General features: G+C 44.7%; 1 protein-coding gene across 4 annotated transcripts in view; it reads right to left on the reverse strand.

Annotated features, from left to right (window-relative positions):
- The window catches only part of RASAL2 (RAS protein activator like 2), a 502,399-nt gene that overhangs the window by 23,006 nt on the left and 465,480 nt on the right, over positions 1-13,913 (reverse strand). For all 4 annotated transcript variants that reach the window (XM_033915463.1, XM_033915461.1, XM_033915464.1 and 1 more), the window contains exon 17: positions 10,598-10,685. In XM_033915463.1, coding sequence (XP_033771354.1) covers positions 10,598-10,685 — 88 coding nt within the window. The remainder of the gene's footprint in view (positions 1-10,597; positions 10,686-13,913) is intronic.

A 13,913-nucleotide genomic window follows, 5' to 3' on the forward strand; every position in this document is an offset into this window, starting at 1 on the left:
CCTTTCCCTCTCCCCCTCCAGTTCCTCCCTGACTGTCTCTCCGTGGCCCCCCTTCTGTCTTCCCCCCCCAAAGCAAAGCTGTCTGCCTCCCAGCACACTCCTCCCCCAAAGCAGCCCCCTTTCCTTCTCCCCTCCCCCTCCTTTAAGAATTTTTACCTGCATGGGACACCTGCAGCACCGGCACATACCCTCCAGCCATTCCTCTGAGCGAAACTGCCACCACCTGTTCAAACTCCTTCACGCGCCGCCCGCCTGCACATTGTTGACGCGTGCCGTCCCCGCGGTCTGGCCAGCTCCCTTAGTCCCTTGCCGCCCTCCCGTCCCTTTCTGCGGTCCCGACAAACCACCTGACTCCAGCAGCGGCCGCAGCACTCTAAACACGCTGCTTTGCGGCCTTCTATTGCCCTGATTTGTTCTGCCATGTCCCTGATGACATCATCAGAGACAGGCAGAGCAAATCAGGGCAGTAGAAGGCAGCGAAGCAGCATGTTTAGAGTGCTGTGGCCGCTGCTGGAGTCAGGAGGTTTGTCGGGACCACGGGAAGGGAAGCGGGGTGGCGGCAAGGGACTAAAGGAGCCGGCCAGACTGCGGGAAGGGAGGGGCAGATGGGAGGGTCAGATAGGAGGCTGAATGGGGGTTTGGGTGTGCCGGGGAGGGGGGTGCGAAGATGCTGCCGCCGAAGACGAACTTGTCTTACAGGAAAAAAACCCTAAGCGCGCATGTGCACTCCTGCGGCCATAGACCTACAGATCAGGGATCAGGGAACACGCAAGTAGGAGTGCGCATCGCGCTTAGGGTTTTATAATTATAGATATAAACAGATCAATAATTGTATGTTTGTATGTATGTCTCTGAATTAGATGTTGAAAACTGCCCAAAGGATTTTGATTAAATGGGGTGAATTTATAGTTTTCAGGTGTGCGAAAGCACAGTTACTTACCATAACAGGTGTTATCCACGGACAGCAGGCAGATATTCTCAATGATGGGTTACGTCACCTATGGAGCATCAGTACGGACCACTTTAAAAGTGCATCGCCACTTTAAGTCTTTAGAAAGTTTGCGATAGCCTGCACTGCGCATGCGCAATTGCCTTCCCGCCCAATGTAGGCGTGTGGTCCCTCAGTTAAGATAAGTCAGCTAAGAAGCCAACCTGGGGAGGTGGGTGGGTGGTTAGAGTATCTGCTTGCTGTCCCTGGATAACACCTGTTATGGTAAGTAACGGTGCTTTATCCCAGGACAAGCAGGCAGCTAACAAGAATGGGATGGTGGGAGTGTTGGCCTTTAGGAAAATAAATTTTGTAATACAGATGGCCAAAGTGCCCATCCCATCTGGAGAAAGACTGCAGATAATAGTGAGAAGTGATGATTTCCTCAATGGGAGTAGATCTAAGGAAAGCAACAGAAGCTACCATAGCTCTAATTTTGTGGGCTGTGACGCAACTCTCCGGTGCCAGTCCAGTCTGAGCATAACTGAATGAGATACAGGCAGCCAACCAGTTGGAAATCATTCTCTTGATAACAGAATGCCCAACTTGTTTGGATCAAATGAGACAAAGAGTTGGGGAGAAGTATGATGAGGCTTTGTCCTGTCGATGTAATAGGCCAAAGCACGCTTACAGTCCAGAGTGTGCAAAGCGGTTTCTCCTTAATGACAATGACGATTAGGAAAAAATACTGGCAGAACAATCGACTGATTGAGATGAAACTCCATGACAACTTTTGGTAGAAACTTTGGATGCGTGCGTAGAATCACTTTATCATGGTGAAAAACTGTGAAGGGTGGATCTGCCACTAAAGCTTGTAATTCATTGACCCTCCTGGCAGAGATGAGAGCAATAATGAAGACAACTTTCCAGGTGAGAAACTTGAGATGAGCTGTGGCCAATGGTTCAAATGGTGGCTTTATCAAAGTAGAAAGTACCATTTTAAGGTCCCAGACAAAAGGTGGAGGCTTGAGAGGTGGATTAACACTGAAAAGTCCTTTCATAAATCTGGAGACCAGAGGATGAGCAGTGAGAGGCTTTCCCTCATCTGGTACGTGAAAAGCTAAAATAGTGCTGAGATGGACTCTGCTAGAAGTAGATTTGAGTTCAGAGTCAGACAGATGAAGAAGATAATCCAACACCAAATCTACTGATAAGGAAGATGGATCGTGATGATGAAGAAGACACCAGGAAGAAAACCTAGTCCACTTTTGTTGATAACATTGTTGGGTGGCTGGTTTCCTGGAGGCATAAAGGATATGTTGAATGGGTTGAGAAAGATGTAAGTGAGATGTGTTCAGCCCGAGAGAAACCAAGCTGTCAGGTGCAGTGATTGCAGGTTGGGATATAGAAGTGATTCCTGATGCTGAGTAAGCAGAGTAGGAAAAACTGGAAGAGGTATGGGCTCCTTGGAGCTGAGTTGAAGTAGAAGGGAGAACCAATGTTGCCTGGGCTACCAAGGAGCAATAAGAATCATGGTGGCTGCCTCTCGTTTGAGTTTGAAAAGAGTCTTTAACATGAAAGGAATTGGAGGGAATGCTTAGGGAAACAGGCCCGTCCAATCCAGGAGAAAGACATCGGTTTCCAGATGGAGAGGAAAGTCTGGAGCAAAATTGGGGCAACTTGTGATTGTGGGGAGCTGCAAACAAGTCCACCTGTGGAGTGCCCCATTGAGCAAAAATGGACTGGAGAGCTGCAGAGTTGAGAGGCCATTCGTGAAGTTGAAGAATTCTGCTGAGATTGTCTGCTAGGGAATTCTTCTCCCCTTGAATGTAGACAGCCTTTAAGAAAAAGTTGCGAGCCATCGCCCAAGTCCAGATTTTCTGAGCCTCTTGACATAACAGGAGAGAGCCCGTGCCTCCTTGCTTGTTTATGTATTACATTGATACTTGATTGTCTATGCGAAGGAGGACTTGAGGGCAGGGAAGATGATGGAAAGCCTTGAGTGCATAATACATCGCTCTGAGTTCTAGGAAACTGATGTGAAATTTCCATTCCCTGGCAGTCCAGAGTCCTTGGGTCTGAAGATCGTCCATATGTACCCCCCAAGCATAAGGAGATGCATTCATCGTAAGTACCTTGTGATGAGGGGGTAAGTGAAAAAGGAGACCTCTGGATAGATTGGAGGAAGTCATCCACCACTGAAGCGATTGCAGAAGAGATGATGTGACAGTTATATGTTGTGAGAGACAATCCGTCGCTTGAGACCATTGAGATGTGAGGGTCTACTGAGGAATGCAAAAATGAAGCCTTGCCAGTGGTGTCACATGCACAGTGGAAGCTCTGTGGCCTAGAAGAACCATGATGCGTCTCGCAGAGATGGATTGAAGAGAGAGTATTTGTTGACAGAGGTGGACGAGAGTATTCAGTTGATCTGGAGGAAGAAACGCCCTCATGAGAGTGGCGTCTAGGATGGCTCCAATGAACTTAAGACGTTGAGTTGGAATGAGCTGTGATTTGGGGAAGTTGACTTCGAATCCTAGAGCCTAGAGAAAAGAAATGGTCTATGATGTTGCTTGGACCACTTCCTGAGAAGAAACAGCCTTGATCAACCAGTCGTCCAGGTAAGGAAAGACTTGGACAACATGATGCGGCCACATCATGCACTTTGTGAAGACTCTGGAAGAAGATGTCAGGTCTAAGGGAAGGACCTTGAACTGGTAATGACGTTGATGTCGCTGAAAACTGAGATATTTCCTGGAAGCCGAATGAATTGGGATATGTGTGTAGGCTTCCTTGTGATCCAGGGAGCATAGCCAGTCGTTCTGAGTGAGAAGTGGATAAAGCAGGGCGAGGGAGAGCATCTGGAATTTCTCCTTGACTAGAAATTTGTTGAGATCTCTGAGATCCAGAATGGGTCGCAGTCCTCCCGTCTTCTTTGGAACTAAGAAGTAACGGGAGTAAAATCCCTGGTTCTGCTTGGAAAGAGGAACTTCCTTGATGGCATTCAGCAGGAGAAGGGATTGAACCTCTCGGAGAAGAAGAGAGGACTGCGCAGGGTCCAAAACAGACACTCTTGGCAGAAGATCTGGAGGCAGAAAGTGAAAATGGAGAGTGTAACCCTGATGAATGATGTTTAAGACCCAGAGTTCCCAACAAGAGATGACAAATTGGAGACGGTCTCCGATGGGCTGAGGTAGAAAATGTGAAATGTTGACTGTGACTATGCCCTGAAGAAACATGTCAAAAAGGCTGTGTAGGTTTCTGGGGAGTAGCCTGCTGCTTAGGTTGCTGACGAGGTTGTTGCTTCTGTCTTCTAGGTTGAGGTTGAGCAGGAGTAGTAGCCTTAGCAGCAAACCTGCATTGGTAAGAAGGAGCCTGTCTGAAAGAACAAGGAGGAGGAGGCTTCTTTTTAGGCTTGACCAGAGTGTCCTATCTGGTCTCATGAGCAGTCAACTTCTGTGTAGCTGTGTCCATGAATAGACCAAAAATTTCATCTCCCAGACACGGGGCATTCGCTAGTCTATCCTGGTGGTTCACATCAAGCTCTGAAACACGAAGCCAGGCCAGGCGTCTCATGACCACAGACATAGCTGCAGCCTGGGAGGTAAGTTCAAATGTGTCATAGGTAGAACCATATATTTTCTTAATTGAAAAAGGTCAGACATATGTTGTTGATAAGCAGGAAGCTTGCGTTCTGATAGATATTTCTGAAAGTGTGAAATCTGTTTGAAGAGATGCTTGAGGAAAAAGGAAAAATGGAAATTATAGTTTCCAGAATGGCTGGTCAACATGGCATTCTGATATAGTCGCTTGCCAAATTTGTTCATGGCTTTGCCCTCTCTGCCAGGAGATACTGATGCGTAGACACTAGCCCTTGTAGACTTTTTAAAAGTTGACTCCACTACTAGAGACTCGTGGAGTAACTGAGGTTTGTCAAAACCGGGAATAGGAACCACTCTGCATAAAGATTCTAATTTCCGAGGAGCAACAGGGATAGAAAGCGGTGTCTCTAGATTTTTATAGAAAGTTTCTCGCAAAATGTCATGAAGAGGAAGCTTGAGTAGTTCTTTGGGGGGATGGTCATAGTCTAAAGCCTCCAGGAACTGTTTGCTATGTTTAGAGTCCGCTTCCAGTGGAATAGAGAGGGCTTCAGATATTTTGTAAAGAAATCTTGAAAAGGTGGACTTCCTAAAGAAACTTAACCAGCCAATAGCCTGCACAGAAAAGCAGGACTGAAGATTGCTAAGGCAGTGTCTCTGTGGCTACTGTTCCTGCTTACATCAGCAGCCCATTGGTCAGACATTGGTAAAGAAGCTTAGGCTGCAAGGAAAAGCAAGACTAATAGCAGACAACACAGAAGAATTGCAGTAGGTAAGGGGTTGAGAGAGTAAGAGAGGCTGAGGTAGAACATATTGGAATGTAAAAGTAAATATATTAGAACGTAAAAGTTCAAGTAAAAGCAAAAGTGTGTATCTGCAGCTCTGTAGCTACTGCTCCCGCCTCCCCCTTGCAGGTCACTGGTCAACTATAAACAAACCACTGACAGTTACTCCAACAATATTGAAAATTACACCACCACAGTCAAATAGCTACACAAGATAACCTGAACAACAACCCCAAAACAATCACTCACCCGACTTTCCCAAGCAAAGCTTGGTCTTTCAGATATTAAATAATAAACTATAAACTATTTTCTTACATTTCTTGTTCCCCCCAGTTAATTTATTTGGTCCTTTTATGGGGGAAAAGGGATCTTAGTGGGCAATTTTATAACAGTTCAATTAACTTGTGTAGTAGATGTATACATAAGTTATACCTTTTTCATAAAGGGAACTTAGCACCTAAAAACCATTATGAAAAGCTATGGTACAAAGTTACACTTGAATGTGGAGAACGAGGAGTGACCAAAATGATATAGGGGATGGAATACCTCTCATATGAGGAAAGGCTAAAGAGATAATGGCTTTTCAGCTTTGAAAAGAAACAGCTGAGGGGAAATATGATTAAAGTCTATAAAATTCTAAGTGGCGCAGAATGGGAAAAAGTGAATCGATTTCAAAAATGATAAAGATTAGAGGGCATTCAATGAAGTTACGTGGTAATACCTTTAAAATGAAGAAGCTCTGAATGAAGGGACATATAATGAAGGTAAAAGGGGAGAAATATTTTTTCACTCAACAAATAATTAAGCTCGGGATGGTATGCAGTGATCGTGAAGAGGGGCTAATCTTGAAAATGCCTAGGGGCGAAACATGTTGGTCAGTCCCTTCCTGAAAATGAGAAGAATTATGCATTGAAACACAAATTTAAAGATATGGCATTAAGCTAAGTAATTTTGGCTTCTTATATGAATTTATATTAATTATTGAAACTAACCAAGGAGTTAGTATTTTAGAGGATAATTTAACACAAAATGAAAAAATTAAAACATCCCCCAGCACCCACCCGAACACACTGCTTACCCCCATCTGGCACTGGCACCAATGCACAGGACATGCTGGTGCCGGTGCCCGAAGATCTGCATCTTCTTGTTTGCTGGGCCTTGAGCATCTGCGCATGCTCAAGGACTTCGAGTTCATGCTCTCTCCGAGAATCTCAGAGAGAGCGTGAACTCGAAGGCCTTGAGCATGCGCAGATGCTCAAGGTCCAGCAAACAAGAAGATGCAGTGTCCTGTGCGTTGGTGCCGGTGCCAGATGGTGGTAAGCAGTGTGTTCGGGTGGGTGCTGGGGGATGCCAGATCGCGGCGGAGGGAAAGGGGGGGGGGGGCGACACGAGCAGGGGGGATGCTGGATCACGGGGGGGAGGGTGCTGGATCGTAGGGGGCGCCACTTGCAAATCGAGGCAAACTTGGTTTCCACGGTGCCAATTTTGCAAATGTTTTGCTCGTCTTGCAAAACACTCGCAAACCAGTGCACTTCTAAACTGAGGTACCACTGTATTTTTTTTTTTTTTAAAGTTCAATCATTTTTATTGAAAATTTCATATTATAATAATACATCCAGCAATTGACTTGCAACAATACAATGCAATAAAAATGAAAGTACATATAGACAATCACTGGAACTTAATGTAACTTAAGTAGGAAACGTCCTACAACAAATCTAACCTAACAAACGAACTGGTCAGACATATAATATACCGTAAATGGTAAAGTAGAAATAGTATTCATATGTCACATCATGATCCGGTAACATTCATATATATGGCATTGATTGACAATTATTATAAGACGCACTTTCCTGAATAGCTTAAAGTGATGTAACACTCCCTATATTTTAAAAAAAAGTGAGGTTAAATTATTTCTATTTAACTGGAAAGGAATTATAAAGCTATACATAAAATATATGATATACATATTAAAAGTAACTTAAATAGGAATACAGTGAAAAAGTTTAACTCCCCTCCTTTCTGATTTCACCTATTATTGCAATGTCTCACTGCACTACAACTATAAAATAATTGACCTAGCTATGTTTTTGCTAAAAGGCCACCAGACTTCAGCTCCACTAGCCTTTAGTTTGCTGATTACCAAACATGGAGGAGAAAACCACTTGCGCTTCCATCTGTTTCAGCTTCGCACCTAAGGCTCTAAAGTCTTCCGGTATCTTCTCCGGTGAGTTCCTGGCTGTGTCATTCGTTCCAACGTGGATGAGGAGCATCGGATGGTGGTCTTGGGGCTTGATTATTTTTTCCTATGCACATAGCCACATCCCGGATCTTGGCTCCTGGAAGACAGAAAACCTCTCTTGATTATAGATCTGGTCTGCATACCAGTCCCTCGGTTTACCGCAGCAGAGAGTCCCCAATAACAACCACTCAGCGCTTCTTGGGGGGGGGGGGTGCTGATTTGTTGGCTCTTGAGTTGGGGTCGTCTGCTGGGTTTCAAGAATACACTCCTGAATATCCTCCTGAGTTCCTTCTTGTAGGAGTTGAAATCTGTAGCTCAGGGTGATTTGTGGTGTCGGTGTGGGGTGGTTGTGCCTGCATGAAGATAACAAAGAGGAGGACCACCTTCTGTGCTTGCTTGCAGAGGTGACTAGTTGCCAGGTGTCATTGTCTCGAGTCTCTTCTTGCGCCCCAGTCATTGCTTCTAATACTGCAAGTTTGGGCGATTCAGATACCTCGACAATGGACCTGTCTTCATACACTTGCTTGGAGTTTTGAGACAGTTCTTGGAGGACTTCATCGATGGACACCTCACCCTCCCGGATACTTCTTAGCCGTCGTACTTCTTCTCTCAGACTCGTCAGTTCTTGTAGGATGTCTCCGATGGGCTGTTGCTGGGTGTCCTCATCAGTCTGCACGGAGACCGAAGTCTTCAGCTGGGGGTCAGCTTCGGTCTGCACAGAGACCTCCATTATGCATCTGGGGGTGTCCCCTTCGGTCTGCACGGAGACTGTGGTCTTCATCTGGATCTCTTCTGCAGCCGGAGCGGTGATCTTGATTGCAGTCTTGGTGCTTCTAGTCTTCCCTGCCGTTCCTGAACTTGTCTCTGTTGGTCTTGCTGTGTGTGTGTTTCTGCTGGGTGCTGTCTGTTGCTGGCTATGTGTCTCTGTTGACTGTTGCTGTCTTACTGGCTTTGTGTCTCTTCTGTGTGCTTATTGGCGCTAGTTGTGTGTTAGTTGGTTTGCCCTCTAGTTTGTTTGCTTGTGCAGTTGTGTTATCTTATGTTTTTACCTTGCTGTCTCCTTGTGTTGACGACTAGGCTCTTCTTAAGGTTCTTCGCAAAGGCACTCTTGCTAAGGTGAGCGCCTTTGCCGCTCGCCTTCGCTGCGCGCCGAACGGCTGCGCGCCATTGGCTCTTCCCCTTTTAAGGGGGAGCCTGGGCGCTGACGCTGCTTCTGATGCGGTGGGAGTGAGTGGAGCTCCCTCTCGTCGCTACCCCAAGCTGCCTGCCTGCCTTCTCCCTTCTCCTTCGCGGCTCTCCTACCGCCCTTCTCCTGCTCCTCTGTGCCTCTCCAGCTCTTCCCCTGCACGCAGCTCTCGCGGTCCAAGGAAGTGAGTCGCGCTCTGGCTCATCTCCTTTAAGGGGGAGCCTGGGCGCTGACGCTGCCTCTGATGCGGTGGAGGTGGGTGGAGCTCCCTCTCACCGCTACCCTAAGCTGCCTGCCTGTCTGCCTTCTCCCTTGCGGCTCTCCTACTGCCCTTCTGCTCCTTGTGCCTCTCCTGCTCTCCTGCTCTTCCCCTGCACGCAGTTCAGAGTTTTGAAGAGGTTTAAAAATTGCCTTTTAGATGTTTACTAACTCATGGGGATTTTGTCCCACTCAAGACTACCAAAAACCAATATGCTTCTGTATCACTGTAATATACATTTTAGAGCATTAACAGATTCTCATACAAATGGTTAATATGCAATACTTATATAATACTTTGGAAATATACAAATGAAATCCTGTAAACACGGAAGTGATGCAACAGAAGGTCATTATATTTATACCTTTTATCAGCCTACACCACAGTGCAAAACTCATTATTGACATACTGATCTATAGTCAGCTAACCTAACAGACCATTGGATAATGTTACATTGTTAAATCTCTCCCGCCATCTGGAAAGGAAGTAATTGCCTAAAACATGGTATTGTTTTATAGCACACAAAATCATCTATTTTTATCACTGACGTAAATTACAGAGGGAAATAATTTACATTAGCATAGCATTTCTCAATTCTTCAGACTCTTGCCTTTCTAAGCAAGAATCAGTTATTCATTTCATTAACATCAGTGTTCCTGTATCAGTTACTGAACCAAATCCCTTAGGACTAGACTCAGTAAATGGTGTCCAAATTTGGGCACAGAAAAAATGCACAGAGTGCTATTCTCCAAGTTGAGTGCCATTTATAGATTGGCTTGTAGTGTCGGGATCTATGTCCAACTTTGGGTTGAGGATTTATACCAACTGAAACCTGGTATAAACCCTGGCACATAAGTCAGGCATGGATCCCCTGACTTCTACAATACTGCATGCATCTTTAATGAATCCTGACCTGCCGATGCCCCTCCCATGGCCACACCCCTTTTCTGTTATGTGCTAAAAGATTTGAGGTGTATCTATAGTAAAATACATGCAACAAATCCAAATTGTTGCCACCACCAATAATCATTAGCACCCAATTACTGGTGTTAATTGGCTTGCTACTCAAATTGCATGTGTAAATTGGGCAAGTGCCCGAAAAAACTTTGGGTTTCATATTAGAATCTAGGGGTTAGTGTCTCCATTTCTTGCTGCATTTCATTCCTTGCCTACTATATGCATATACCCACCTACGCTACTCAAATTGCATGTGTAAATTGGGCAAGTGCCCGAAAAAACTTTGGGTTTCATATTAGAATCTAGGGGTTAGTGTCTCCATTTCTTGCTGCATTTCATTCCTTGCCTACTATATGCATATACCCACCTACGACAGTGTACAAAGGACATCAAACCAAAGTTTGACACTTCTGAAAAGCTGCCCTACAACACTAATTTATTTATTTTTTATCAAAGCATCCAAAAACTATGAAAGGATCGAAGATCCCCCAAAACATAAGTTGAAACGTTGTATTTGAATGCCTTGTAGTTTGTCCTTTTTGTAAATTTATGAACAGCAGTAGTTTGCTCTATGAAATGTGAAAGGAAAGAACAGCTCATAGAAAAGTTTTTTCTGCCAGCGTTTAAAACACACTTACCTGTGCATCAATAATTTTCTGCTTTGCATCGATAACTGCCTGCATTTCAGCATGATCTTTCTTTAGTTCCTCTTCAACAGCCATTAGCCTGAAAGTAGGAAAAAGAAAAATATGTTTAAAAAAGTAAACTAAACTATGCAGAAAACTACTCTAAAAAGTAGAAACCAAAGACTAGTACAACTCAATAAATTAAAAATTTTGACAAAATGTAAAATTGACTTTAAAGTAGATTTTAAGTTGACGGGCAGATTGGATAAGCCATTTGGCCTTTATCTACTGTCATGTTCTTCACTTACTGGATCATTTCTTCAAAAGCGCAAACTTACAGTGGGAATTTATTACCTGCCTGTTCTTTAGGTGCTCAACTGCTTACTACTACCACTATGAATTATTTCTATAGCGCTACCAGACATATGCAATGCTTAGAGCTATTTGTTGAGGTATCTATAAACCACTCATTATTATTATGGTTTCATACAGTTTGATAAATCTGGCTGGATTTGGCATTCTAAATATAGAGTCCTTCCCAAGAACCTAGAATATTTAGAAGTATCGAAGCAGGATATGATGATTTCTATGAAGCATGGTCTTCTATAGCTCACAGATGGTGACTTTATCAATGCCTTGTGTGTTCAGATATCTTTTCAGGTATTAAACTGATTCAGTAACCAACCCTTCTCCTCCCCCCCTCCCCGCCAAGACCTGACATACCTTCAGGGAGGGCCACCTAAACCAGCAGCAGCAAAAGCAAGCAAAGGCAGCACTCTGAACAGGCTGCTCATGGCCTGTCCCACCGGGGCCTTCCGCTGCCGTGTCACTGATGAATCTGAACAGGCTGCTCAAGGCCTGCCTCACAGGGATCTTCCCTCTGCCGTGCCACTGATGATGTGGCAGAGGGAAGCCCTAGCGGAGCAGGCTGCGAACAGCTAGCTGGCCACAGCTAGGAAGCCCAACAGTATATCAGATCACATAGCTCTGGGCGGGAAGGTTTGTCTTTTGGGAAAACAAACCAATTGAACACAATAAGAACTAAAGTTAATTTTAGGCCTATCTTCCACTATTTAGATCTGGACTTGCAATAAATCCATCCAACAAGGAGAATTTCTGTGCTTCTGAATTATTTACATTTAAGTGAGTCTTCACTTCATTGGAGTGGTTGAAAGAAACTGTTACTGTTCAAGACTATTGCCTCTTCTGTGTACCAAGGAGAAGTAAAGGTTGAGTTATTCAGCTACTTACTGGTGTGGTCTAATATTATTGGGAGAGTAAGTGGAAGCCTGATGCATGCTTTCTGTGGAGTCCAACTGGCTCCTGCTCTGGTCTCACCTAAATAAAAATAACTTTGTATGCCTCTTGCCAGCATCCAGGAGAAACAGGAGGTTACATAAATGGCGACCAAACTGCAGGGACTGTGAGAGCAAGTACATTATATTGACCATACTACTGGATTACATAACAGTGACTTTTGGAGATTTTGAAGTTGAGATACAAAAATTATACCTGCCAACCAACCACAACAATGAGTGTTCAGAGCTGAATGCAGAGTGAGGTTTGGGCGATAGACTGGATGGTGACTTGATCCTCGCAAGAATTTAGATGTGCAGCCTGCTAATGGAAGGGCTGCCACCAGTTGAAGGTGTGAAACAGTGTGAGGGACCTTTTTAAACCACACCCTGGAGGACCACTCCCTTGTGAGGCAGAACATGAGCAACTCGCAATGGAGACGCTAAGCAAATCTTTGTCTCAGGACATTCCACATGCTCTGAGTGGACTACTACCCTCACCAATCTTGGTGCTGTGAATACCAGAGAGGACCACAATCCTGCAGTCATAATGGACCACACTGTGGTGGTGCAGACCAATGAACTGCACCCGACTGTCCCAGAGGGTGCCCATAATTACCAGCAGTGAGAAGTGTGAGGATCCATCTGTTTGAGAAGAGAGAGAGTGAAGCATTATTGGGAAACAAATCAGCTCCATGTCTGGGGGCTCACCTTCCAAGGTCCACTCAATAACTGGAGAGGTCGCAGAACCAGAACAACAGGAACGACCCCCCATCTCAACCGGATTGGTATGAGGCAAGTACCATGGCAGAACCATCTAAGCTACTCGAAAGCCTTGCAATGTTGAGTCTGAAGGAACCTGATTCAACTCTTATAGGGGCTGACCCCTCAACCAAACTCAAGAGTCAAGGAAGAGGCATGAGTCAATGAAGACCAGGCCTTCAGAGAACTTCTAGTGTGATGTCCAAGATGAAATCAGGCTGGTTTTTCTGCAGTTTCCTTGAGGTGGAGCTTGAGCAGCATCCTCCTTCCCCACCAGCTCTCCCTTTCTCTTTCTAACTACCCTCCTATCCAGTATCTCAATCCCCCTCCTACACCATCCCTTGTGTCCAACTTCTCTCCCTTTCTGTTCCTTCCCTCCCTAAATCCCATTGTCCAACATCTCTCTCCCTCTCCTGTTTTTAGATCCATTATTTCTTCTATCCCTCCCCATCTCCCCTCTCCATGATCTCTCCCAAGTCCATCTCCCCCCTCCACCATCCACCTATCGGGCTGCTTGCGTTCCCCATGGAAATCTTTCCAGAGTGTGAATATTCAGAAGACTGGCTGCAGAATCTTAAGAAGCGACATGCTGTTAAATATCTCAAAATTTGTGGTGAAAATATTTCTGCTAATTATGAGGAAGCTGAAAGTTACATTGATGGTCCTGAACAAATTTACTGTGCTGATGAAACAGCTTTCTGCTGGCACTATATTCCTAGAACATAAGAATAGCTTTACTGGGTCAGACCAATGGTCCATCAAGCCCAGTAGCCTGTTCACACGGTGGCAAATCTAGGTCACTAGCACCATCTGGTTTTAAGGACACAAAGGACAGGGTAACCGTTCTTGCAGGTATCAATGCTGCAAGCACAAATTTAAAGTTGGAAGTGATTGGAAAAAGCCAGTATCCCTAATGTTTCAAATATGTACGTCATCTACCTGTGGACTATTATAATAAGAAAGCATGGATAACCAAAGAAACATTTAGTGATTGGTTCCATAACCACTTTGTGCTAGTAGCAAAAGCTCATTGTAAGGAGGCTGAAGAGAACTGTGAAGTTTTATTGGTTCTAGACAACTGCTCTGCACATCTACCTCAAGAACTTCTTGTGAAAAATAATGTTTCTGCCATTTACCTCTCACCCAATGTGACATCCTTACTATAGCCTTGTGACCAAAGAATTTTAAGTTCCATGAAGACCAAGTATAAAGACTGTTTTCTAAATTGTATGCTGTGGTAGCAGCTTTGTAGCAGCTTTGTAAATTGTATG

Source organism: Geotrypetes seraphini, chromosome 12 (assembly GCF_902459505.1).
Source record: "Geotrypetes seraphini chromosome 12, aGeoSer1.1, whole genome shotgun sequence".
In the NCBI taxonomy this organism is placed as follows: Eukaryota; Metazoa; Chordata; class Amphibia; order Gymnophiona; family Dermophiidae; genus Geotrypetes; species Geotrypetes seraphini.